The following is a 27810-nucleotide window of genomic DNA, read 5'->3' on the forward strand; positions in this document are numbered from 1 at the left end:
TTTTATTAAATACGAATCTAATATTGAGTGTTTGGTGTACCCGATGTAGTTCACACTTGACATATCGTAATATTTAAATAAGACATAGAGAAGACAATATGAAGTTACTCACGGCACATCGTAATATTAAGATTAGGCTAATTCCAGATGCGAAAATGGGTGTAATTAGTCCTCTTCTTTAAATGGTCAAGAGTTTGAATACTTTTGTTAAATTTTGTTCTCTACCAAATATTTTTGTTTATACTGATGCTGGTGTGAAAATGGAACTTATCTAACAAAAGTTCAAAAATTTCAACAAAAAAAAGTCATTCATATATATACGGGTGAGATAAAAAAAAACTGCAACCAACATCAGACTTCTGTCATTTATCGGCCGTTAAAAATATTCCAGTGACAGCTCATTATATTGTTTACAAGCGTACAAAAGCATTTTGGTGAGAATTTTCCAGAAAAAAAGTTATTTGTGATCGAATTTAAGCGCGATAGTGTGATTTCTTTATATTTGGCTGGAAAACGACAAGTGGCCATCGTTAGAGCACTCCAGCATTTATATGTGAATAAGTCGTTACAGTGATGCTACCAGTATCAGCAGGAATGGTTCGATAAGTAAAGAAGCGACGTCATCGAAACCCGCGTCGCAGTGGCCGAAAAATGGCTCGTAAGCTGAACATATCGCAATATTCCATTCGGCAAATTTCAAAAAGTGCAAGAACTTACACCGCAACAGAAGAAAACAAGTAAAAAAGACTTAAAGTCGGGCGGGGCCGACTTTATGATACCCTACACCACTTTGCTCATTTAGTATAGCTCCACATAACAATTAAAAGTTTTTATGGGAGAATTCAATCATATACGCTATGATTATAATTATAATATAAAGTTCAAAGGGCTAAATATGCCGAAGCATTTGTATCTTTAAAATTCGGACTTGTATTGCCTATTTGGTGCACAATTAATTTGAAATCGGATAAAAATATATATGGGTGCTCGGAACCGATCTCGATAAAATTTGGCAAATATATTCTGAGTTGTCTTTGATATCTTTCCCTGAATATCGTTGTTACGGAGTGCATATTACGACTGCGGAGGACAAAAATAACAAATCGAATGAACAATATATATGGGAGCTATGGCTATATCTGAACCGATCTTCACCAAATTTGACATACTAACTTCAAGACTCAATTCGGTCGTTCAAGTGCCAAATTTCATCCAATTTGGGCAAATATTAGACGTTTGGTGCACAATCTAAGGCAAATCGAACGAAGTTATATATGGGAGCTATATCCAAATCTGAACCGATCTTAATAAAATTTTGCAAATGTATTTCTGAGCTGTATTTGGTATATTTCCCCAAATATTGTTGTTACAGAGTGCATATTACGGCTGCGGAGGACAAAAATAACAAATTGGATGAACAATATATATAGATATATATGAACCAATTTCGATCAAATTTGGCATACTTATTTTCACGTGCAAAATTCCATACTATTCGGACTGATATTACACGTTTGGTGCACAATAAAAGGCAAATCGGTCGAAGATATATATGGTGCTATATATAAATTTTGACCGATTATCTCCAATTTCAACAGGGTTCGTCCTTGGGCCAAACAAATGATTGGTGCAAAATTTCATCTGGATAGGGCAATAAATGCGAACTGTATTTTATTTACAAAAATACATGGACTGACGGACAGACGGACGGACGGACATGCATAAATCGACTCAGAATGTGATTCTATGCAGATCATCAAAAGGAACTATGGGTCTATCTCGTTTCCTTTTGTCTGTTACAAACAAATGCACAAAGACATAATACCCTGACCACCTTGTGGTGTAGGGTATAAATAGACTCAAAAGAGCTAAAGAGTTGCTTCGCTTGGCCGAAAGTGGTGAACTGTCGAATTTGGTTTTCTCCGATGAGAAAACATTCTTTGTTCAGCAGTTTGTAAAAAAAAAAAAACAAAATGATCGTTTTTACTTGCCAAAGAGGTCAGATGAAAATGTGAACCTTCGGTTGGCAACCAGAAGTCAAGCGCCGGCCATGGTGATGGTGTGGGCCGCCGTAGCAGCCAATGGTCGGTTTGCGCTCGTATTAATCGACCGTGGCATTAGAATAAATGCCCAATATTATCGCGAAAATATTCTGGAGGGTGTATTAAAGCTTTGGGCACGAAAACATTTTGGACAGGGACATTTGTCTAATATTTACACACTCCGTCGTAAAATATAATCCAATGATTTAATGGAAATGTTGGTATTTTTTTCGCACAAAGGTAGTGTTCCATACCACCTAAACTCTAATTTCATGAGAGATTTCATGACCTGTGGTTTCTATTTGTGACCTTTATAACGGCTGCAAAATCAGAAATATTTTAGTTGTTGGTCCATTTTAACCCCTACATATATTGCGGACATCTTTAAAAACAACAAGCCTAGCCCTTCTGAGCCTAACCCTACCCCAATGGAAATTTTCGTGAGGATCGGACGATAATTGCAATCTATAGAATAACCCCAGCCTGTGTTGTAAGGTGAAGAAATATTACAAAGTATACACTTCAGTATTAAAAATCAAATTGGAAAAAATCGCATGCAATAAAAAATATGAAAAAATAAAAAAAATTCAAAAAATACCACAAAATCTATATTAAAATCATTATTGGCATATTTTTGTGCGATTTTTTTAGATTATATACTTTTATGCCAAGAGGGCTTTCTGAATTGCAAAAAAACTTGTCAAAATCGCTCAAGCCATTCTTAAGATATAAGCATTCTAGCTAACATCCCCTTCCTTTTTATACACATCTTTTATGTATTTCGTTATATAAATCCGATATATTTACTATCGGCATCTACGTAACGGTCAGAATTTACATTTTCGTCTATATATGATTTCTCCGGGATAAAAATATTCGCGGTTTAATGGAAATTTTGATTTTATTTAATAAAAATATTTATTACCAATTAAATATGACCCGATGACCATTAAAATTGGAAGGATTCTGCCCAGCCCTAAGCTCTAGCCCCATGCTAACTTCGATTGGTCTATAATTGCGTCCTGTAGAACAACTGCAAAAATTTTCAGTTTTCCATTTCAAGCCCTTAATATTATGCGATCATCAAAATCAATAGGCATCTATTCTGGGCATATCCCCATCTCCATTTTCAATTTCGTGAGAATCGGGCCAAAATTTCGTCCTGTAGAGTGATTACAAATTACTATGGACAAACGGAAAGACGGACGGACATACATAACTAGATCTTATACTTTCTTTCCTATATGGGAAACCAATATTTCGAGTTATTACATAATTTATGGCTCAATCAAACTTATAATACCGCCAACACTTAGTGTTGTAGGGTATAAAAACAATATGAACCAAACTTCATATCTGTAGACATTTCAATTTTTTTTCAATTTTCGAATATGAATAAGTTGAACATTATTTCCAAATATTCATTATACCATACAACACTATGTGTTGGGGGTATTATAAGTTTGATTGGACCAAAAATTATGTAACACCTCGAAATATTGGTTTCCCACGTAGGAAAGTATATATGGATCTTCCTAGCTCGCCGAGCTGAGTCGATCTAGCTATGTATGTCCGTCCGTCCGTCTGTCCGTCTGTCCATGTTAATTTGTAATCACTCTACAGGTCGCAATTATGGCCCGATCTTCACGAAATTTAGAATGTAGGTGGGGCTTGGACCAGAATAGAACCCTATTGCTTTTGGAGATGATCGCCAAATGTTTAGGGGTTGAAATGGACCAAATACTGAACAAATGTCGGATTTTGCAGTAGCTATACAGGTCGCAATTATAGACCAATCGACGCGAAATTTCGCATGTAGATAGAGTTTAGGGCGGGGAAGAAGCCTACTAATTTGGGTGGTCATCGGATAATATCCAGCGGGTAAAATAGACCATATCTTTTGTGTTGAAAAAATTAAAATTGTTCATTAAACCGTGAATATTTTAAATCCCGGCGAAATCACAAAACCATCACAAGGTTACTTCTGACCTTTACATTGATGTTATTATCCAACAAATTGGATATATAGCAAAATATGTGCGATATATATGTCTATCAAAGAAGATATGCTTGAAAGATCTCTTATATGTCGAGAACGGCTGAATTGATTTCGATAGTTCTCATTAATTCAGAATGGCCTCTTGGCAGGAAAGAAAAAACGTCTAAAAAATCGCATAAAAATATCTCTCTAAAGATGAAAATATTAATTTTGTAAAATTTTCTCATATTTTTTCAATTTTGTCATATTTTTGGCATATTTTCATTTTGAATTAAACATTTGGTAATATTTCTACAACTAACAAAACTAAGTAGTTAGGATATCAGGATATCATATACAGATCTCATTTATGGCCCGATCCTTACGAAATTTTGCATGGGGATAAGATGAGGGTTAGAATAGAAGCCTACTTTTTTTGGAGATGATCGCCATATATTTAGGGGTTTGAAATGGACCAAAAAACTGCAAAATTGTCGGCAGGTCGTAATTATCGCCCGATCCTCACGCACATTTGAATGGGGGTTACCGCACATTGCAAAAGCCAAGCAGTTTCGGGTGGCCATCCAAAAATATTCAAAGTGTGAAATAGTTTGCCAACTTTTGTAGACAAAATACGAAAATGTCCATTCCAGTGACTTTTTAGAGAATTCACAAATACAGGAAAGACGCACTTCCGACTTTTTCGTTAACACTGATTTCGTTGAAGAATATAATCAAATGTCTGTATCTCATATAGATGCGTTTCAGTCAAAAACCAATAATAAATGTTAATCTTTTGCCACTTCTGAGAGGTTATAGGTTTTTGGGAAATATTGGTTCCAGATCTAGGAAGACCATTTACGTGCAACATCTCCCAATAAATTGGAAATGAGCAATTAGTTTAAGTTGCTATTATACGAAAATTAGAGAACGAAACCTGATGGTTTTCTTTTATTGTTTGTCACAATATCTTGTGGAATTCTGTCGAGTATTTCGCCTATATAATCTGTATGGTTTATTATAGTGTTGTAGTGTATCAAATGGTCGGCCCCGCACGACTATAGCCTTTGCTTACTTGTTTTTAAATTATTTTAGTTTCTATCTGTCTTTTTTTACTTTTGCCATCTGGGACATGCAATCTTAAATCTATCAATCAATTTTTCTTATGTAAATGTATAATGTGTTTCGACCTAAAATGTATATTTCCTTAATATAATTTAAAGGAAATAAAACTTTATATTGGATTGTATTGGATATACCATTAAAGATGGAATTACTTTTAGAATGTATATTACACTTTATATACAATAACTGTGGGAATTATTCTCCATATTAAATACTTTAATAAGAAATACATCACTCTTATACGAATGTCACAGATAACCTAAATGAAAATAATTTTTCAATGTTTTTTTAAGCCCGATAAAACTTGAAATTGTAAAAAATAACACAAAAAATTCAATTGTAATCATTTTTTTTTTTTTGTTCCAAAGATCAATACGTGACATTAACATTTGAAAATGAAAAAGTGCATTCTGGACGTCTAATTTTTGGCCACTTTTTCGAGCACTGCTTGCCGTATGTCACGGATGCTGGCCTCCAAGCCGTCAATTGTTGCTGGTTTATCAGCATAAACCAGTGACTTCATGTAGCCCCACAGGAAATGATCGAGAGGTGTCAATTGACAGGTCGACTTTTCGAAATCAACTTATCGCCAAATTTTGATTTCAATAAGTCGATGGTTGCGTTCGCCGTAGCACGTAGTAGGCACGTAGCGCCATCCGTTTAAAACCACATCTTCTCCGGATCAATGTCATCCATTTTTTTAAACAAAAAAGCATTGATCATGGTGCGGTAACGATCTCCATTGACCGTAACGAGAGCTCCGGCCTCATTTTTGAAGAAATAAGGTCCGATGATGCCACCAGCGTGAAAACCGCACCATACGGTGCAGTTTTCTGGTTGTAATGGAGTCTGTAGGGTCTCTTGTGGATTGGTATCACTCCATATGCGCCAATTTTGCTTATTAACAAAGCCGTTAAGCCAAAAATGCGCCTTATCGCTGAACATATTTTTGTGCAAATCAACTGCTCTAGAGCCTGATTTTCAAAGTAAATTTGGATAATTTCGTAGCGTTGTTCAAGCGTGAGTCTATTTATGATGATTTGTCAGAGAATACTGAAACAAATAAAAAAAAGTTTCATCAAAATGTAATTTTGTTTGCTACTTTTTACAATTTAAAGTTCTACCTAGCTTAAAAAATGCCCTTTATAATATATTTTTCAGGGAAACACTATTCCCGATTCCCTTAAACTATTGATCAAAAATATTTTCGAAAAATTGTTGCTGATTTTAATCCCCAATTATTGGAATTTCAATAGCATGGCATTGTTTCATTGTAATTTCATCCAATTACGCGATTGTTGCTAATAATTGCAAAATTAAACTATTTTCGGCAAAATACCTCCAAACGAATTTCGGAACAAAAAAAAATCCTTAGCAATTTAAATATTGATAATCGGTAAAATATGTGCAAGTATGTGTGTGTGTATTGTATATGACCACATCAATTGTTTCCTTCACCTCTTGCGCTAATTGTGAACTGCAAAATACTAATTTGTGTTTGCTGAAATTGTTTATAATTAACATTTTTCATTTTAATCCGAAATTACATTAAATTCGCTACAAAACCTTCAAAGTGGCCCAAAGCAAATAATGCAACTTCATCAAATATTTCGTACGTATTAAAGCTGTAAAATTAATTTAAAATGTGCATAGTTTGTATGCTTTGTCGTTGATCCACCAAAAAAGGACACAAAAAAAAAAAAAAAAACAGAATTACCAATGAACTCTCACACACACACAAACTTACACGTAAACAATTTCTGGTGATATGCCAAAACACCTACACGCCTTTAGGCACGACAGACATGCTTTCAACAAATCCATAGTAAAAACCGCCATAGTTTAACTCGCATTGACGTAACTGGCCACGCAAATAGTACGAGTCCAATAACAACAAAAAGTAAAAACAACAACAACAACTAGAACGCCTAGATGCTTGCTAAAAACATCAAATACCGCAAATTATGTGTTGTGGCACATAATAAAAGTTCATTGAAAGCCATGCGTGCTGTGCGATACCGTTAAACTGCCCGTGTTCAGATACGCACCACAAAAACCCATTTATACATTAGCACTGCAGAATGCAACAAAAAAAATGGAAACCAGTAAGGATAAGACAGAGGAGGGGCGCGGCGGACTTTATGATACCCTACAACATTATGCATATTTAGTGAAGCTATTACTACTTTGAGAAGTCTTTAATATATACATATAAGTTCGGATGAATCACCGAGGGATTTTTAAAATATGGAATATGTACAGGGTGAGATAAAAAAACTGCAACAAAGTCAAACGCCATAATTTTTACATGTTTTTTAAATTTTATTGAATGATAGCAAAAATGTTGGAAATAGCATTCAAAGACATATAATATAATAAGATGCGACATTAAAGTGTTATTTTTCTTCAATAGATGGCGTTGGTATTGGAAAAATATGTTATGTCACGATATCGTGACATAGCATTATGTTATAATTTAACAGAGCTAACGCTTTTTAAGGGTTGTTGTTGATTTCATTGATTCAATGTACAAGAAAACGCTCTGGAATGGATTTTTGAGAGCATGTCTATCATACTTGATATTTTTTCCGCGTATTTCCGCCATTTTTCAGCAATATCGGAATAAGATATTTATCAAAAATTTCCAATGCATTTCTGTTATGTCGCCTGCCATCTATTACCTGATGGAAATATTAAAGCACATATGCATTTTGTCCAGTCTTTATAGTTTTATGTCTTTGTAGCATCAAATTTTAGAATAAGTTTAGATTTGTTCGAATTGGTCACCTTTGGCACGAATTATGACCTTCAAACGGCCAATGAAACCGTCACATGCTGCCCGAATATTGATCTGCAGTATTTTGGCCCATTACCGGTGAAGCGCTTGCTTGAGGTGATCGACACTTTGGTATTTTTTACTGCCAACCTTGCCTTCCAAAATACTCCAGACACAATAGTCCAACGGATTGGTATCCGGAGATTTTGGTGGCCATTGTGCGCTGGAAATGAAGCGAGGAATCTCATTTTGTAACCATTCTTGGGTGGCGCGTGCTGAGTGCGATGGTGTTGAGTCCTGTTGGAATGTCCAAGGTCTGCGGCCAAAATGTTTGAGAGCCCAAAACTGAAATACACCCTCCACAATATACGTTTTCAGCTGACCTCTTTGGCAAGTAAACACCATCATTTTGTTTGTTTACAAGCGGCTGGACAACGAATGTTTTCTCATCGGAGAAAACCAAATTCGGCAGTTCACCACTTTCGGCCAAGCGAAGCAACTCTTTAGCTCTTTGGAGTCTTTTTTCTTTCTATTGGGGTGTAAGTTCTTGCACTTTATGGAATTTCAATGGCTTTACCCCAAACTCATTTTTCAATATTTGCCGAATGGAATATTGCGATATGTTCAGCTCACGAGCCATTTTTCGGCCACATCGACGCGGGTTTCGATCAATTTCTGCTGATGTTGCTGTTTTCTTCCGTCCACTTCCTTGACGTCGGGTTACGCTACCAGTATCACGGTAACGAGCGATGGCACGAGACACAAAAGATTTATTCACATTTAAATGCTGGAGTGCTTTAACGATAGCCACTTGTGGTTTTCCGGCCAAATATAAAGAAATCGCACTATTTCGCTTGAATTCCATCACGAATAACTTTTATTCTGGGCAATTCTCACCAAAATGATTTTATACGCTTATAAACAATATAATCAGCTGCCACTGGAATAATTTTAACTGCTGTCGGACGAGTGGCTTAGAAATTACAGCTGTCTGAAGTTGGTTGCCGTTTTTTCATCTCACCCGTATATTTTTCGAATTTTCACTGCAACCGTCTAAAATCATTTTTTTAACTTTGGCTTTAATCATGGCCCGAATGTTTTTTATACAATTATAGAACTTTTGATTTCGCATATTTTGACGTTTAACTCAAGCGGTTGATTACTATAGGATCGAGGCAATTTGCTCTAATATCAGCATTTTTATGCGTAATCTGATGCGATCTTTAATTATTAGCAGAAACAGATGTTTGAAAATACCAGCGTATTCTGAGATAAAATGTTTTTTTTTTTTTCTAAAATTTGAGAGTGATGGTTTCTTATGCATCATACTGTAACGGCTGAGCCAAGTTACGGCTTTCAAGGACTTAGAAATAGTAAAATAGTTATATCTGAACCTATTTTCGCAAAATTGTATAAACTTCCTTCTAGGCTGAATATAATATAACACGTTTAGTCAAATCGGACAGAGGTGTAAATTGGTGCTTAATCCAAATCTAAATATGGTTTGATCTTCAAAAAATTGTTTGTCTGAATTGAGCAAATTGTGAATTTCACTTGGAAAATTCTATTTGAAACTCGAAATATTCTATTTATAATTCGAAACATTCAATTGTAATTTAAGAATTTCTTTTGTAATTCGTAAAATTCCGCTTGAAATTCGAAATATTCCATTTGTAATTTTAAATGTTTCTATTTTTTGATTTATAATTTTATTTGTTATTCGAGAAAGCAACTATGAGCCCAGTATCTCAAAAAAGGCTATTAAAATGGAATGTTATGAATAACAAATAGAATTCTTGAACTACAATTAAAGGGTTACGAGTAACAAATGGTAATTACAATTGGAATGTTACGAATTATAAAAGGGATTCTTAAATTTAAGTACAAAAATTATTGTTCAAAATTGTTAATTTTTGTAAAACATCCGACATTGATTTTCCATATTATGGATTTAAAATTGTTCAAAACTTCCTGGGGATATACCTGCCCATCACTGAACTTGATCTAAGTCTGATTAAAATATTAAGATGTACCATTTTTAAATCAAATTTGTCGAGAGTCATCGTGCCCACACTAGACGGATTAGCATGTCTAGAGCATGTTAGATCGACTCCAAGTGCCCTGAAAAGGATTTCGCCCAAAGAGACCCATTATTTGGGCCTTAGTTCAATATGGCTTAATTCGGCCGATAAACGATACGTACACTATGTAGCCATATGACTAAGGATAAGAAAATACATGAAAATCAGACGGACATGAAGGATTCGATTCAGCTGCCAATATCAATTCCTTGTTACTCGGATAAAACAAGAATACTGGTCCTTGTTAAAGTCGAACTTTTTTATCCCCAATGCGAATATTTTGAGAGGAGTTTCCCTACTTATTAATATATTAAAATATCAATTGGTCTGGACCTTAAAAATATCTCAGAACAACCGCTGCCACTGCTGAGTAAAGCACAAGCACCAGGAGGCCTATCAAAACTTGACATATATATACCTTTGTTTGCGAGGAAAATTTGAAACTACATCATTTAAAAAATTGTTGCAGAAACCTTCAAAATACCGAACACCAGCATTTACACACTTATGTATAAAATTTTTGCATTTAGAGTTTGAAAAATGTTGACATTGTTGGAAATTGAAACTCAAAACTGTAAGACTTTTACAGGATCTGGGAGGAATATTTCGAGGCGTTGCAAACGGAATGACAACTAACTACAATGGTAGCAGTTGACCAGGGTTGATTTCCCTCATCATTAGATAGGTATTTCCATAAGCTTTCAAATGATACCCATATTGTATAAATCGGTTAACTAGAACCGGATTTTGTATCCGATATTTTGGATCGAATAACCGGGTAATTCCCCACGAAAAATACTTTTCCGTAATCAGGGTAAAAATACATACCCATAATAAAAAATCAAATGATGAATAGACACTAAACTCAACTTGATCCATGACTTCTTCTGTGAGAAAGTCTCTTCGACTCCTACAAAAAAAGTTCTCATTCTTCTTCTATGAAGATTTCCTCTCGCTTTCTATGAACATTTTTTACTTACTTCTATATGAAGACATTTTTCTCTTTCATGAAAATCAGATGACTATAGCAAATTTTAAGACAAGACATTTAATTAGAAGGTATTGTCGGATTTTAAGAGAATATATTCTTCTAATCTTAAAAATTTGTTTCTACGGAAACCCTTTTTCTCCCTTCTCTAGAAGTTATTTGTCCCCTTTCATAATTCTCGTATTCTATAAGATTCCACTTAATTTCTTTCGAGTTCGGCTTTTTGAGTCTGATCATATTTCTTGTCTTCTATAAGATTTTACTTAATTTTTTCGAGATCGGCTTTTCATCTCCTTCTATGAGAATATCTTCCCATTCTCTATTTCTAGACAAAATACTTCTAACTAACGAAATGTCAGATGCAATGATGTAGGGAACTCCAACGAATAATTTCATCTGCGTATAACATACGCCGTTTGTATACCAATAGGAATGCATACAGCCTATAGAGGGATGCTTAAAAGAATGGCATGATTAAGCGCTGGCAAATTAATCACAGGTAAAACCCTAAATGTAATAAAAATGACATGAAAAATAAACTCCCACACAATCGCAGTGGAGGAGTCATGTGTGGCGCCACCTGCAATTTCTGCTACAGAGAATCCATAGATAAATACAATATTTACTCTGTCACACAATACACCCACACACACACACCTTAACACACATACATATATATGTGCTTACAAACACTTGCGATTAATCCTAAATTTGTATTTATTTGCATACCATGGAGAACGGACACAGGAGGTTGGGTCTTTCGGTTGGAATGTTTAGACCAAAAACTAGCCACAATTTGGCATTTAAACTCAATTTGCAAAATAACACAAATTCACGTTCGTCCATAGAACGCAATCAAACAATATTTGAATAAGGCTAGAGGGTGTTTTAGATTTGTTTTCACTTTGTTGACTTGGTCCTGGCCTTTGACTACGTTTAACAGCAAAACAATGTGCATTAATTAAATAAGCTATGTATTGTTTTTGGAAATATTTTCCAAAAAAATTAAAGTCGCTATAATTTTAGTAATTTATTGAAATTTAATAAAAACCTTTATTTACGGCAATTGAATGATTCATACGGACTTTCAATATATGTTTCCAGTTTAGCGATAATTCCAGTTTAGCGATAATTATTCCAGTTTAGCGATAATTAAGATACTCTATTGTCATTTAATTAATATACCCTTTGGACTTCTATACGAAATTTTTCCGATTTTACTAGGAGCCAGAAGCTTTCCACAAGAAGAAGATTTTCTGGTCTTATGCCTTCGAGTCTTCTATGAGAACACCTTCTAGCCTTCTATGAGAAGACCTTCGAGCCTTCTATGAGGAGACCTTCGAGCCTTCTATGGGGAGACTTTCGAGTCTTCTATGAGAAGACCATCGAGTCCTCTATGAGACGGCCTTCGAGTCTTCTATGAGAAGGCCTTCGAGTCTTCCATGGGTCTTCTATAAGAAAACTTCCAGGTCTTCTATAAGAAGACTTTCGGTACTTCTATACGAAGACCTTCGAGTCTACAATAAGCAGACTTTTGTGCCTTCTATACGAAGCTTCAGATCTTCTTGGAGTAGACTTTCTTGTCTTCTATAAGAAAACCTTCGGGTCTACTATAAGACTTTTGGTTCTTCTACTCAAAATCTTCGGATCTTCCATAAGAAAACTTTTCTATAAGAAGACCTTTGGGTCTTCTATGCGAGGACCTTAGGGTAGTCTATACGAGGATCTTCAGATCTACTATAACAATACTTTTGGGTCTTCTATTCGAGGATCTTTAACGGGATAAACTAAAAACTAAGAAAACTTTCTGGTATTCTATTAGAACATCTTCTATAAGAAGACTTTCGAGTCTTTTATAAGAAGACTTTGGGTATTCTATACGCGGACCCTCGAATCTGCTATAAGAAGACTTTTGGGCCTCCTTTAAGGGGGTTTTCTGGTCTCTAGAAGAAGACTTTCTGGTCTCTATAAGAAGACTTTCTGGTTTTTTAAATAAAACTTTCTGGTTTTCTAAATAAGGCTTTCTGGTTTTCTAAAGAAGACTGGTATTCTATTAGAATATCTTCAAGTCTTCTATAAGAAGATCTTCGGGTATTCTACAAGAAGACTTTCGGGTCTTCTAAATAAAAGAACTTCGGATATTCTTTTTGAAGACTTTCGGTAGGAAGGAAGACCTCCGGGTCTGCTATAAGTGGACTTTTATGTCTTCTATAAGAAGACCTTCCGGTCTACTAAAAGACGACTTTTGGGCTTTCTATACGAAGACCTTCGGATTTACTACAAGAAGAATTTCGGTCTTCTATACGAATACTTCAGACCTTCTATATGAAGACTTTCGGGTCGTCTAAGAAGACTTTTGGGTCTTCTACAAGATGGCCTTCTCGTCTTCTATAAGGAGACTTTCGCACAGAAGACGGGATGACATCTGTAGGAATAAAATGACCACTACTTCTTTTTTATATCCTTCACCTTGGAAAGGAGGATATATTAAATTTTTCATTCCGTTTGTAACACCTCTTAATATTCTTCATAGACAGTCCCCTTATAGCGGTAGCTCCCGATATTCGGTATTTTGATACATTCAGTGACTGTACATTGTATATATAATATAAGAAAATCTAGGTCCACGTTTTTCTAGAGCGCACATATAACGGTACCTTCGGAAACTCGGTATTTTCTAATAGGTTTGTCTGAAAGTTGGTATTTGTACTTCTGAATGGGGTTCTACACTACCGCTACCGGTATCAACTAATGGCTAACGGTTTTCATATAACGGTTTGGTGTTTGATATTCCTATTCCACGTAATTATGTCAAATATCGTATTTAAGACTCAAATATCGTATTTAGAAGTTCGGCCCGGCCAAACTTAATGTCTTTTTATACCCTCCACCAAAAAAGTATGGAGGGTATATTAAGTTCGTCATTCCGTTTGTAACTCATCGAAATAATCATTTTAGACCCAACAAAGTATATATATTCTTGATCAGCGTAAAATTCTAAGACGATTTAGCTCTGTCCGTCCGTCCGTCTGTTGTAATCACGCTACAGTCTAAACGAATTAGGATAGGAAGCTAAAATTTTGCACAGATCTCTCTTTTATCTGCAGGCAGGTCAAGTTCTAAGATGGGCTATATCAGTCCACGATATCGTATAGCCCCCATATAACGGTACCCCACGGTATTTTGGTATTTTGATGATTTTAGCCACTTTTTCCAATGGATTTATCTCACAATCCACACAAGGAGTTCCTTGTTAGTACTTTACACACAGACATAGATTTGTCTTTATAGGTCCACAATATCGTATATCCCCCCATAAATCGGCACCTTCCTATATTAGATATTTTAAAAATTTTAAACGTATTTTTAAAGGATTTTATTCTTTTGAACATTTTCTAATTCGTTCCAAATGGTGGAGGGTATTCAAAGTTCGGCCCGGCCGAACTTAGTGCTTTTTTACTTGTTACTTGTTAATTATTCACTGAATTAATTTTTTTTTATTTTAAATGTAATCTCAAAATCCCCCACAATTTCTAAAATCACATTCAAATTAGAAAAATATGACAATAAAGCACAGATACCTTTTTTACATTTACATCATACGTTCATACATTGAATTGTCTCATTATTATTATTATTATGAACCTCATCACGATGTAGAGCGCAGCATAGATATATTGTTGCTCTTGAGCGTGTAACTGTGTTAATGGCTTATAAGCATTTAAAACAGCGAGACCAGTGGAAAAAACAACGCTCAATGCAAATGAAAGACTGCAATTGTGTGCGAGTAGTGATGTTGGTGGTGATGCTGTGTTTCTCCCCTCAGGAGATGACAGTCTATGAGTGGCGGTTGAGTTCGTAAATTTTTAACTAATGCTTTCAGCCATTTTCATTGGACTTTTTTTTTTGAAAAACAAAAGCTTATAGCTGTGTTGTTTTCTCTTTAATTTTTTTCCTTTATTTTCCACTCTTGCTGTACCCGTTGTTGTTATTTTAGTTTAAGCAGTTCAAATCGGAGCTACCACTACACACATTCGTTTGTGTATGCTTGCAAATCCGGCCGACATAATATGAACACAAACGCACACAGACACTTTCGCACAGCCGCCAGGATTACACAGACGTGGTGGTGGTATTATTGAAGTTAATGCCCCCAGTGTATTTATCTCAGGCTATGCCTAAAAGTGCATTGGTATGTTGGTTCTATAAGTCTTCATGCACTAGATCTTGTTAAGTACAATACGACGAACTTTCTACACCCATACAAATACACATTTGTATGTAGAGTGGTGTGTGTGTGAGCGTGAGTGCAATACATGTGCATGTCTGACTGCATTTAAATGTGTTACAGTATTTGTTAAGTCTCGCTGCATTCTATGCACGACTGCTTTTATTTTCATACCAATTGTATGAGAGCGCTGTAGAACTTTTTGTTGTTATTGTAATTATTATGAGCTGAAGCAGTAGGAGGACATGAAAATACATACCAGACCGAATAGTATTTTACGAGTGTGTTTCTTGGGGCCTAAGGTTTTGTTTATGCAATTTGCAAACAGCAATGCACTAAATTGCCAGTGGCATTTGTTTATGAGGCTTTGTCGTCGGCAAATGGCACAGTGTTGCGAAAGTTGCCTTAAATCGTGGTACAATGAAATCAAGGTGGGGCATTTAATCGATTTTAATGATTTTAGTTGCTTGGGTTACTATGTCAAATTTAGTTGTGTATACATATGTGCTTATTCCTTTCAATTTTATGAAAATTGTTTAGTACATATTCTAATTAAGTTGTAACCAAAATGTATAGAGGACATTATACAAGTATAAGGGTTCTTGTATTTCTTTGATTATATATGGGAAATCTATGCAAGAAGTTGATAATTGTTATTTAATACAAAATAATTTGTCGTAATTGTCATTAGAATCGATAGAGATAGGCCTCTTTACTTCCATATTTCTCTAACTTATCCTATCTTGTCTTCATTGTATCGTTTTTGGAATTTTTAAAAAAAACATCACACAATTTTCTTTCCCTCTCATAATTTTTGGTCATGATAGTATTCCAATGAATTGGCATTTGCATTTAAAACATGTTTTCCCGAAATATTTATTTAAGATTTCTGTATGTCTAAGAGCCCTAAATTATAATTATTATTATTTGATACATTACTTTTTTATCCCACTTCGTTAGAATTTCACCTTAATGAAATCTGTATAAAGATTTTCAATTATTCATAAGCTCAAAGTAATTATACAACTTTCGACAACATTTAATATTTTCCATTATTTTAGGAACATCTAGTTTGTCGGGAAAATTGTGCTAAAAATAGATTTTGAAAGTTTACACCCCTAAGTAACATACGTCAAAGGGGCAAATTCCTTAATTTTTTTTTTTTTTTGAAATGTTTGATTTAGGATTCCTTGCAATCCTTACCTTTTGTGCATATAGTGTCTTCGGCAATATTGCTGATAATAGTAAGAGAATTATTTTAACCCTCAAAGACGCCATAGAAGGGGGCGTTATGACGTCTTTGAGGGTTTAAACAATTCTCGTATTGTTATCAACAATATTGCGAAGACTTTGTTTTTTTCCAACAAAATTGTTAAAAACTCCCTTTAAACGGGATTGTAGATAGTCAAAATATTTACAAAATTATTTGACATAAAAATAAACTACAGGTCCCAAAATATGTATCAAAACCCGAAATCTTGAAAAGATTTAAATGCATCACTAAAAATTATTATTTAAAATTTTGACACATTGTGGAGAAGGTAATATAGAAATATTGGTCCGTTCTATCAAATCGCCATACCAGATGTAGGTTAATGAAAATATTGAAATATGCTCTAACTTCACATATATATTATAGAGATCAGAATATTGACTCTTTATAGTGGAGAAGGAGGAGTCAACCGATATTGTCCTTTTGCAAATTTAACGCAGCATTTATAAAAATATTTGAACTGAATTGGATAATTTTTTCTCTTTTCGTGAGTTGGCCATACAACATTTTTTAGGACCTTTATATAGGCTTAGCGATCCACAAACGGACCCCAATTTACAGGGTGACTTTATGAGGGTTCTTTTAATATGATTCGTCCTGTTGTCTGATAGCTGTTTTGACTTTTCTACCCAGTATTGTTTGTCAAATTATCATTAATAGGTTAACTCCAAAACAACGCTTCCAAATCGGGGAAAAATATTTGCTGAATCATTATCTAAGATTTTTTTTCCTAAATTTTAAGATGTGGATGTAAATGAAATGTGGTTTCAATAGGATGGTGCTACTTATCATACTGTGGGCGAAAGAATCTCCCATAATACATAATATTTTAGAAAAAAAAGTTAAAATAAGAAATATTTTAGATACTGTTTTAATATGAGTCTTCGAAGAAAGGGAAATACATATATGTATATTGATCTCTGGGTTGCCCATATTCGACGGACCCATGACTCTTTGGGCCCATTCCAATCGACGAGGCTTGTCCCCAGGCAACATTCTTTGCGTCAATTGAATTTTGTACGGGAACAAATGCAAATCAATGCGAATAATCCGTTGTAAAGTGGACCGAGCCATGCCCAACTGATGAGAACGGCGTTTTTGGGATGTTCTTGGGGACCTCTCAATACTGGCTCGTACGGCAGCGATATTCTCGGCCGATCGCCTTGGTCGACTTTTGTATGGCCTCTTCGGATTAGAAAGAGCCTTACCAGTCGAAAATTTTTCGTATAAACGCTTAATGGTGTTCTTAGAAGGCGCACTTCTCACATTTTTTAATGTTTTAAAAGCACGTTGAGTTTTTACAATTGACTTCTTCTGTTGAATGTAAATTGAACTATTTCAGAGCGCTCGCGTGGCGAGTATTGGTTCATGGTAAAAATCTGCTTGGACTGACGTTTCAAACGCGGTATGTCATTAAGCGATGTGACATCTCTGTCAAAAGTTATGGCGTTGCCAGATGGGTCCGTCGAATATGGGCAACCCTGTATATGGATCTTCATATCTCGCCGAGCTGATTCAATCTAGCTATGTTTGTATGTCCGTCCGTCTGTTTATGTTAATTTGTAATCACGCTCTAATTATGGTTCGATCCTCACGAAACTGAGCATAGAGGAAGAGTTAGGGTTAGAATAGAAGCCTGTGCTATTTATATCATATAAATAGCACAATATATACAATCTCATATATGAAAGAAGGGGATGTTTTTTAGACCACTTATAACTCACAAACGGCTTTACGGATTTTGAGAATTCTCCCCAATTCAGAATGGCCTTTTGGCAAAAAATAAATTAAATCTAGAAAAATAATAATTGCATAAAATATGTCATATTTTTTCGCCTGAGATTTTTTTCTATTTGACAAACTATATTTTATTGCACATTTTGTAATAATTTGTAATCAGATCGCAGTTATGGTCCGATCTTCACATGGGATAGGATTGAGATCATAATAGAAGCCACTTGTTTTGGAAAATGTTCGCAAAATATTTAGGACCAAATACCTAAAATAACCTACCAATAGATATGAAATTTTTTCATGCGCTTAGAGTTTAGTACATCGCTGAAGTCTAGAATTTTAGATGGTCATCGGATACTATTTTGCTGGCGAAGTGGACCACAATTTTATTGCAAAATACCAAAATTAACGATTTCACAAACACATGAATGTGATATTTCTGTTTATTCAGAAAGAGCGAATTAGTTAATATTAGTATTTGTTTCGTAAAATACTGATTGTATGTATTTGGAAAATATTGGTTCCATATATATGATGTCTATTCGGAAATATGAGCATTTAAATTCAATATTTGCTTTTATTATGTATTTATGGCGTTGTTTATTAGGGGAATCTTCATTTTAGTCAATGGTTTCATATACGCAGAAACTTTGCCGCAAATTGTAGTGTTGTAGAGTATCAAATGGTCGGATCCGCCCGCCTATAGCTTTTGCATAATTGTGTTCGTATAGCTTCTATGTTAAGTAGTATAGTATTGTTTTGCGCCCATTTTCTAATCGATGTAGTTGAAGATTTGTATTTTCCTTCGGAGGTAGAAAAACGGAAGATATGGCTAGCTTGTTCCAACATGTTTACTGTCGAATCCCATGAATTCATTTGAAAACGTTAACTTCAGGGAATGGCGAGCGAGAAAATCGAGCTGTGCTCCCATATATATCTTCGTCCGATTTGCCTTTTATTGTGCACCAAACGTGTAATATTAGCCCGAATAGTATGAAATTTTGCACACACAACCAAATTAGACCTGAAAATAAGTACGTCAAATTTGATCGAAATCGGTTCAGGTATAGCTATAGCTCCCATATATATTGTTCATCCGATTTTTGTCCTTCGCAGCCGTAATATGCACTCTGTTACAACAATATTTGGGGAAATATATCAATTACAGCCCAGAAATACATTTGCCAAATTTTATCGAGATCGGTTCAGATTTGGATATAGCTCCCATATATAACTTCGTCCGATTTACCTTATATTGTGCACCAAAAGTCTGATATTTGTCCAAATGGGATGGAATTTGGCACCTAGGATCGAATTTAGTCTAGAAGGTAGTATGTCAAATTTGGTGAAGATTAGTTCAGATATAGCTATAGCTTCCATATATACTGTTCATCCGATTTCTTACCCACAGCCGTAATATGCCCTCCGTAACAACAACATTTGGGGATATATATCAAAAACAGCTCAGAAATACCTTTGCCAAATTTTATCGAGATCGGTTCAGATTTGGATATAGCTCCCATATATATCTTTATCGGATTTCAAATTAATTTTGCACCAAATGGGCAATACAAGTCCGAATTTTAAAATATACAAATGCTTCGGCATATTTAGTCCTTTGAACTTTAAATTATAATTATAATTATAGCGTGTATGATTGAATTCTCCCATAAAAACTTTTAATTTTTATGCGGAGCTCTACTAAATTAGCAAAGTGGTGTAGGCTATCATAAAGTAGGCCCCGCCCGTCTTTAAGACTTTCTTTACTGGTTTTGTTACAATATATGGCCATAACATTACTTTTGCCAATTCCATAGATTTTTGGAGACATTTTGTTAAAACCTCTGAAGCAAGTTTTACCTCAACTAATCGGTTTTTTATTTCATTTCGGAACTAGATAAAATAATTCAATTTAAATCATATAATTCGAAATACTGTGCTTTGTGATTGAATTATAAAAAAGGATGGATATTGGAATAATTTTCGTTATAATTTTTTTTATCAAACATAGCAAATAGTCCCCTTTGGAACATATCAACATTAAGTTTTAAATTTTAACAGTTTCCATGCCACATTAATATATGCATAACTGACTTATATATATTTGATATTCCCTCTATAACGGCATCTATTTATTTGGTTATTTTTTTCTGTGTTTAATTTCAGGTCAACAATGCCGAAGTACAATATATCCCAACCATCGATAATTTGATTGCATCACGCATTAGCTTAAAACTCCAATTGCAGGGTATACATTTCAGTAGCGCTAATCCCTCGGTGTACGGCCATAGTGTTTACGGTATGAATTCCGTACACGGTGGCGGATTAGTGTTGCGTTGCACCGCAACCATTGGTGAATTTTATCAGGAATACAAGGAAATTGAACTGGGTACACCGCAAAAGGATCCAGTACCAGCACGAGGTAAGCACTTTGTGGATTTTAATGTTGTGTGTGCGTGTGCAATTTTAAGATATTTCCCGTGTGTGTGTGTGTTGGTGTTTGTTAATTGAGTTTTGAGTCGGAGAGAGAGAGAGAAAAAACGCTACAGCAAAATTGATTGCAAATAAATGATGCCCGACATGCATGCAATGTGAACTGCATTATTTAAATGGCGAAACAAATTGAAATTCGTTGATGTCACACATATTTTTTTAAATTCGAATTTTCCTAAATGCAAATTTGGGAAATGTTGTTTAAAGATCCAAATTTAGTTATAAATTCAATGTTATATCTTGAACAATATAGCTGAAAAAATTTAATTAATTACAATTAAATAATTTTATTTTCATTACAGTAACACTTTCATCGAGTTCATCGGTACGAAATTTCATGTCATTCTTCTCTTCGGGCAGCAGTAGAACAAACCCAACGTCAACGGACTACACAAAGATGTTACTGCTATCAAGCGTCTGGCATTTAACATCTCTCGGATCACTGATACTGCAAACCTACTCTACTTTATATAACCTTTTAAGGTACAAATATACACAAATCCAATGGCAGCTGCTGCTGAGACATTCACAGAATGTTGGCGTGCATTTACGATTATTATCTCAGAGATAACTTTATGGCTTTGAAATCAATTAATTTTCCAATGAATGAATATAGTGACTACAACAACAGAAAAACATAAACGAACAAAAATATTATTTAATTTAAAATAAAACAAAATAAACAAATAAAACCCTCCAAAACAGGATAGAGGGCACACAGTGGTTATAGAAATACATTGGATATAGAATTCGTTTCCAGTTATTCATATTCAATGATGTTATATATTAAATTTTTGAATGTTCCAGTGAATAATCCTATATGCTGGAATATGTCAAAGTTTATAGGAATCCAAGCTATAACATGGCTGCTTATGAATGAAGGGCATTTTCTTCGTCAGTTTCTTTTACGGGAGTATTGGACTAATTCCGAATTTCGAAAACATTTCTTGATACATATATAATAGATTCTAAACCAATCAATTCTAATATTTATAAAATTAAGTAAAATCATTATATGGAAGACGAAGGAAAAATGAAAAAAGTATAATTGACGATATGTCACATGTTTTTTCTTACCCATTGTGAATCTAAGGTAGAAATCTGTTACTCTCTACTGACGTCTTCCTTACAAAGGATTCTTTATATGCTTCCAATGTTTGTGCCTATACTACATCTAGTGTGGGGATTTGATCAAAATTTGTAAAGCATTTTGCTAAGGCGAAAAATGTGACTTCCTGAAACTTCCGGTACCTCCACCACAAAGTTCGAACATTTATATTAATCAATTTCTGAGGACATGGATTGTTTGCTTTACTCCCTATTGGACACCTAGTTATAGATTCGTAATTGTCTCCAATTTTGAATTTATTGGCCCATTTTTCAGTCTGTGTTTCGACAAATATATTTACCCTCAGCTTTGGCCACTCCCTTACAAGGACGTCCTATTAAGAGTGGACCTGCATAACCCAACCTTACCTTTGACATAATGTTAGCACAAATATTGCGATTCTGGTATAAATATTAGTGCATACCTATTTTTATCGGTACTCAATTGTCATTTATGAGAAAAATACATGCATTTTCCTTCGAAATGTTGAAAACTCGGCTATTGGAAGTCTCTTAGGTACTATCCTTTTTGTTGGGTTTCGTTTTTGAAATAATGCCAGACAGGCCTGCACAAATGTTATCTTTGACTTTTGGCCGCATGAATTTACCCCATATTTACGCTCTCTTTCGTGCTGATGGGTATTCAATATAATTTCAAACAAAATTTTTATTTTACTCGCTAAATATAAACCAATGGCCATCTAAAATGCTAGAGTATCAGTCCTGTCCTAAACTCTAACTTCATGCTTAATTGTTTTTAAATTGTGGCCTGTAGATCAATGATAAACTCAGAAAATTTGTTATTATACCCTCAGCCATATGGCTGGAGAGGGTATATATCATTTGATAGGTCAAAATATGCCTAGTCGAAATAACGGTTTTAGACCATAGGTCTCTTCAAACCAAATCCGTTTCAGGACATTTGGAGTCGATCTAGCGATGTCCGTCTGTCTGGCTGGTGCGCACGATAACTCTCGAAGGGAGTATCCGATTTGGTGTAAATATTTTTGTAAACTTAGATCGAGTTCGGAGATGGGCAATATCGGATCACTCCTTCTGGCACCTCCCCTAGAAAAGATCAAAATTTTCAAAAAATACATTTTCTGTACAGAAAGAGGAAAGATAATACGAATTTGCTCCAACTTTCCAAATCCTAATATCTGCGTCAGTGATAGGTCAGGTGGACAAATGGGTGCGAAAATGGACAATATCGGTACACTCTATCAAGTACCTCCCCCACAAAGGGTCAACATTTTGTATAATTACAACTCTTATAAAATGTGATGTAAGAGTTTGATTGATTGTCTTCAAATTTCACACATTTTTATATTTTTATGAAACCAAGATCTGGTTTTAAAACGGCAAAAGGTCGAAATTTTGAATATCCATTAAGCGAAATATAAAACGCGAAATTATCATTCGTTTCCATTTAGACTTAGCACATTTGAATATTTCTATCAACACAGGATCTGGTATAAAGACGGTAGAGATCGGACCATTCCTTCAGTACCTTCCCCACATGGGGTTCAAAATTTTGAAAGACAAAACGCCAAAGAATGCGAAATAAAAATTAACTCTCTTTACATTTCACACACACACACAAACATTTTTGCTAATTCTCCTTCTGATACCTCACCCACTAGGGTGACAATTTTCAATACTTTTATCTGTCGAACTTATGAAGCAAGTCAGCGATTCTTTACAACTTGCTATATCTAAATGTATTTCTCTCAACCAGAAACCAGAGATGAATATTAAATTTAAGATTTCCTATAAATTTTATATAATTGTTCGATTTTCTTATAATTTTGATCATACTAATATTTTTTATCGATATTAGATGAAGCATGAAAATCGAATATTTCGGTCGACTATATCTGGTACCTCACGCATATGTTAACATTTTCTGAAAATTATCACATATTTCATATAAAGTGAAGGAAGTTACCAATATAGTCCACACCTAGCGCGTCGCAATATTTACATCATATTTATTTAGGTCCGATACGAAATAGACAAAACCAAAACCCATTCTTTCAAACCCACTCCATAGAGGGTCAAGAGTTTGAATAATCGTAAGAGAGGTCAAAATATTTTTAAATAATCGAACATTGGATGAGGGTATACATCTGTCGGCAACCAACCGATACTTCTTGCAACATTGTAAGGAAAATTTAAAAAATCTCATGCGATAAAAAATATAACTAAAAATACTCAATTTTATTGACATATTTTTACGCGATTTTCTTAGATTTAGTCCTTTTCTGGCAAGAGGTCATTCCGCATTGGTGAGAATTGTCAAAATCAGCCCAGCAGTTCTATATGAATAATATCAATTTCTTTTACATATATTATACATGCAACCCTGTATGTATATTCGACGGACCCATCTGGCAACGCCATCAATTTTGACAGAGATGTCACGTCGCTTAATGACATACCGTGTTTGAAGCGTCAGTCCAAGCAGATTTTTACCATGAACTAATACACGCTACGCGAGCGCTCTGAAATAGTTGAAATTTAAACAGAAGAAATCAATTTGAAAACTCAACGTGCTTTTCAAACATTAAAAAATGTGAGAATTGCGCCTTCTAAGAACACCATTAAGCGTTTATACGAAAAATTTTCGACTGGTAAGGCTCTTTCTAATCCGAAGAGGCCATATAAAAGTCGACCAAGGCGATCGGCCGAGAATATCGCTGCCGTACGAGCCAGTGTTGAGAGGTCCCCAAGAACATCCCAAAAATGCCGTTCTCAGCAGTTGGGCATGGCTCGGTCCACTTTACAACGGATTATTCGCATTGATTTGCATTTGTTCCCGTACAAAATTCAATTGACGCAAAGAATGTTGCCTGCGGACAAGCCTCGTTGATTGGAATGGGCGAAGATGACGCGCAATTTTGGAACAAAATTATCATGTCCGATGAAGACCATTTCACATTGAATGGGACCGTAAATAAGCAAAATTGCCGTTTTTACGCCACTGAAAATCCTCAGGAGATTCAAGAAGTGCCTCTTCATGACGAAAATGTCACAGTTTGGTGCGGCGTTAGTGCGCAAACGGTCATTGGGCCGTTTTTCCTTCAAAATGAAAATGGCCATGCTGTTACCATCAATCAGGAGCGTTATCGCGACATGATGACCAATTTTGTGATGCCAATTATTCGTCGAGAGCGTATGAGGCAGTTCTGGCTTCAACAAGACGGCGCTCCACCGCACACAAGTCGCATAACAATCGATTTTCTGAAGAATTTGTTGCCGGGCCGTTTGATGTCGAAAAGTGGTGATTTGGACTGGCCACCGCGTTCGCCCGATTTGACGCCGCCTGACTTCTTCTTGTGAGGATATTTGAAGTCAAAGGTTTACGTTAACATGCCAAGGACCGTAGAAGAGCTCAAGGACAACATTCGTGAAGAAATAGCCGCTATTCCGGCCGAAATGTTGGCAAAAACATATACATCATCAACGCCAGAGGCGGCCATTTGAGAGATATCATATTCAAAAATTGATTGAAATAATCTACTTGGAACAAATTAAATGATTAACATTGCCAACCGCCAAATTTTTATTTTTTTCTTTGATTTAAAAAAAAAATGTGGGCAACCCTGTATATTGTACCTATTTTGGCTATCAGCGTAACTGTAACGACCAGAAGTGATCTTTAACGTATTTCGCCGGTATTAAATATATTAATTAAATATAAAATTAAAAAAAAACGCAAACAGGAATCGTATACCCTTGCTACGTCAGTGTGTTGCAGAATATTTTTAACTCAGGCGATTTGAAAGAGATTTAAAGTATTTTCCTAAAGAATAGAAGAGTCTTCTCCACATTTATTTTTCCTTGAAAACATCATCTACATTGATTCTGAAAACTTTTGTGTCACAATTGATCTAACCTTTTGTACAATAAAATCACTGTGTGGACCTATGAAATAAATATAAAATACAAATTGTGTTATATTTAGCGTAAAATTATGATGAGGATGGTGTGGAAGACATGATATAAAGTCAGCTGGATAATGATAACGATAATGATAATTTTAATGCTTATTTTTAATTTGTTTTTTTATTAAACAAAAGTGAGAAAACCCTTTTTTTTGTAGTATTATGATTATTATTATTATAAATTATATTTTTATAGTTATTACAATTAAGGCAAACAAACAAACAAACAAACAAATAAGCATACGCAAAAAGAATAACATAAACATAAAAGCTATAAAAGTAAAATTGTAATTGTTTATTAATTGTTTTTGTCTGTTTCTAGATGTTAAGACAATGTAAAGAAGGGTCAACAAGAACAACAACAACATTAAACACTACCCATTCATACAACAGAAACACAGTCACAGTCAGTCAGTCAGTCCCCTTTTCCCCTTTCCAAGTGAAGAAACAAAACGAAAACTCTGTATGAAATTAAATGATAAGACACAGGATAATACTAATAATTGAATATTAAATATAATTGAATATTAAAATTCAATCAAGGCCGAAGATCTTGAGTGTAGTTAATGAAATCTGTAATAATAATAATAATAATAATTGAAATAAATAAAAACAGCAAAATACACCTTTACCTATAAGTTTAACTACAAAATTAAATTATATTAAAAAAATGAATATTGAATAAATGTTTTAAAACACAAAAGAAAACAACATTTAAAATCAATACCAATAAAGAACAGAAAGTAAAAAAGAAAGAAAAAAAATAAACAACTATGCCTCAAGGCAAAAATAATATGTCCTCCCTCCTTAAATGAAATCCACACACACACACACACACACTTACATACACACACATACTTCATGTAATAAAAATTAACGTAACATTTTAAATGTGAACACAACCACAAATGGAATATAATTAATAATATTATGTGCATAATTGCAGTCGGCGGTGACGAGCGAGAAAAACAACCATACAATTACAACAAAACAAAAAGAAAGAAAGAACAAGAAAAAACAAATCAAACACATTGTAAATTAATTAAAAACATACAAAGTAAATTAAAAATTTAATATGCATATTGTAAAAGTATGAACATAATAATAATGACGATAATGTGAGAAAAATTATTATAATAAAAAAACCAAAAAAAAAAAAAAAAAACAACAACAACATGATGATGATAATGAAAAAACCTAAATAAATGAAATGTTAATTTTAAAATAAATGAAATTGTTTTGCAATTAAGTTTGAAATGTTAAACGATAGGGTAAGTATGTGGCTAACAAATAGAAGAATAAAATGACAATGCTTGGGCAGATAATAAGATAATACGTGAATTGCTCTCTATCAGCGAAAGAAAACTAACGAAACATATAATGCACCGCTCACACGAGGTCATAAACTTTAATTTTTTTAAATCGTTTTGTACTTTAAACAAAACAAAACCACAAACATTTCAGTGCTAGAAGTACACAAAAAATTCGATTGCTTTAATGTGTTTCGGCTGTGAGTTGCCGAGCTGCATCGTCTGCGAACAAATCGCCGGGAAACATTTGCAAACGTTTGCTGTGAGAAATGATGACTGGTACATTTAGAGTTGCCATTCTAAATATTATTTTTTGTACCGTTTTTCATTATCTGATATAAAATAATATAAATATTAAACAAAAAGTCATGAATTTAACTTTATACTAATTTTTACATTATTTTAAGGAGTATATATAAAGGGAAACGCTTACTGTACTGTTCTGTTTCGTTTTCAATGTTGCGTCATCCAGCTGAGTACATTTCAGTTTTGTTTTTGTTTCCACACATCTACACAAACGGTACAAAATAAAACTAGTAAAAAAGCAGTAAGTTTGGCAGGTCCGAACTTTCAATATTCTCCATTTGGAACGAATTAGAAAATTTTCAAAAAAAATAAAATCCATTAAAAATTCTTTTAAAATCTTTAACATATCTAATATAGGAAGGTGCCAATATATGGGGGGATATACGATATTGTGGGCCTAAAAGACAAACCTATGTCTGCGT

At 34.4% G+C, this 27810-nt stretch overlaps 1 protein-coding gene across 12 annotated transcripts in view; it reads left to right on the forward strand.

The window, feature by feature from the left end:
- Positions 1–26780, forward strand: part of LOC101901213 (uncharacterized) — a 363731-nt gene extending 336951 nt beyond the window's left edge. For 11 of the 12 annotated variants that reach the window (XM_059124070.1, XM_059124054.1, XM_059124087.1 and 8 more), the window contains 2 exons: positions 20392–20647; positions 21021–26780. In XM_059124070.1, coding sequence (XP_058980053.1) covers positions 20392–20647; positions 21021–21289 — 525 coding nt within the window. In that variant the 3' untranslated portion in view covers positions 21290–26780. The remainder of the gene's footprint in view (positions 1–20391; positions 20648–21020) is intronic. The other variant, XM_059124102.1, reaches the window with a different exon arrangement.
- The last annotated feature ends 1030 nt before the right edge of the window (positions 26781–27810 follow it).

This window comes from Musca domestica, unplaced genomic scaffold, assembly GCF_030504385.1.
Source record: "Musca domestica strain aabys unplaced genomic scaffold, Musca_domestica.polishedcontigs.V.1.1 1, whole genome shotgun sequence".
In the NCBI taxonomy this organism is placed as follows: Eukaryota; Metazoa; Arthropoda; class Insecta; order Diptera; family Muscidae; genus Musca; species Musca domestica.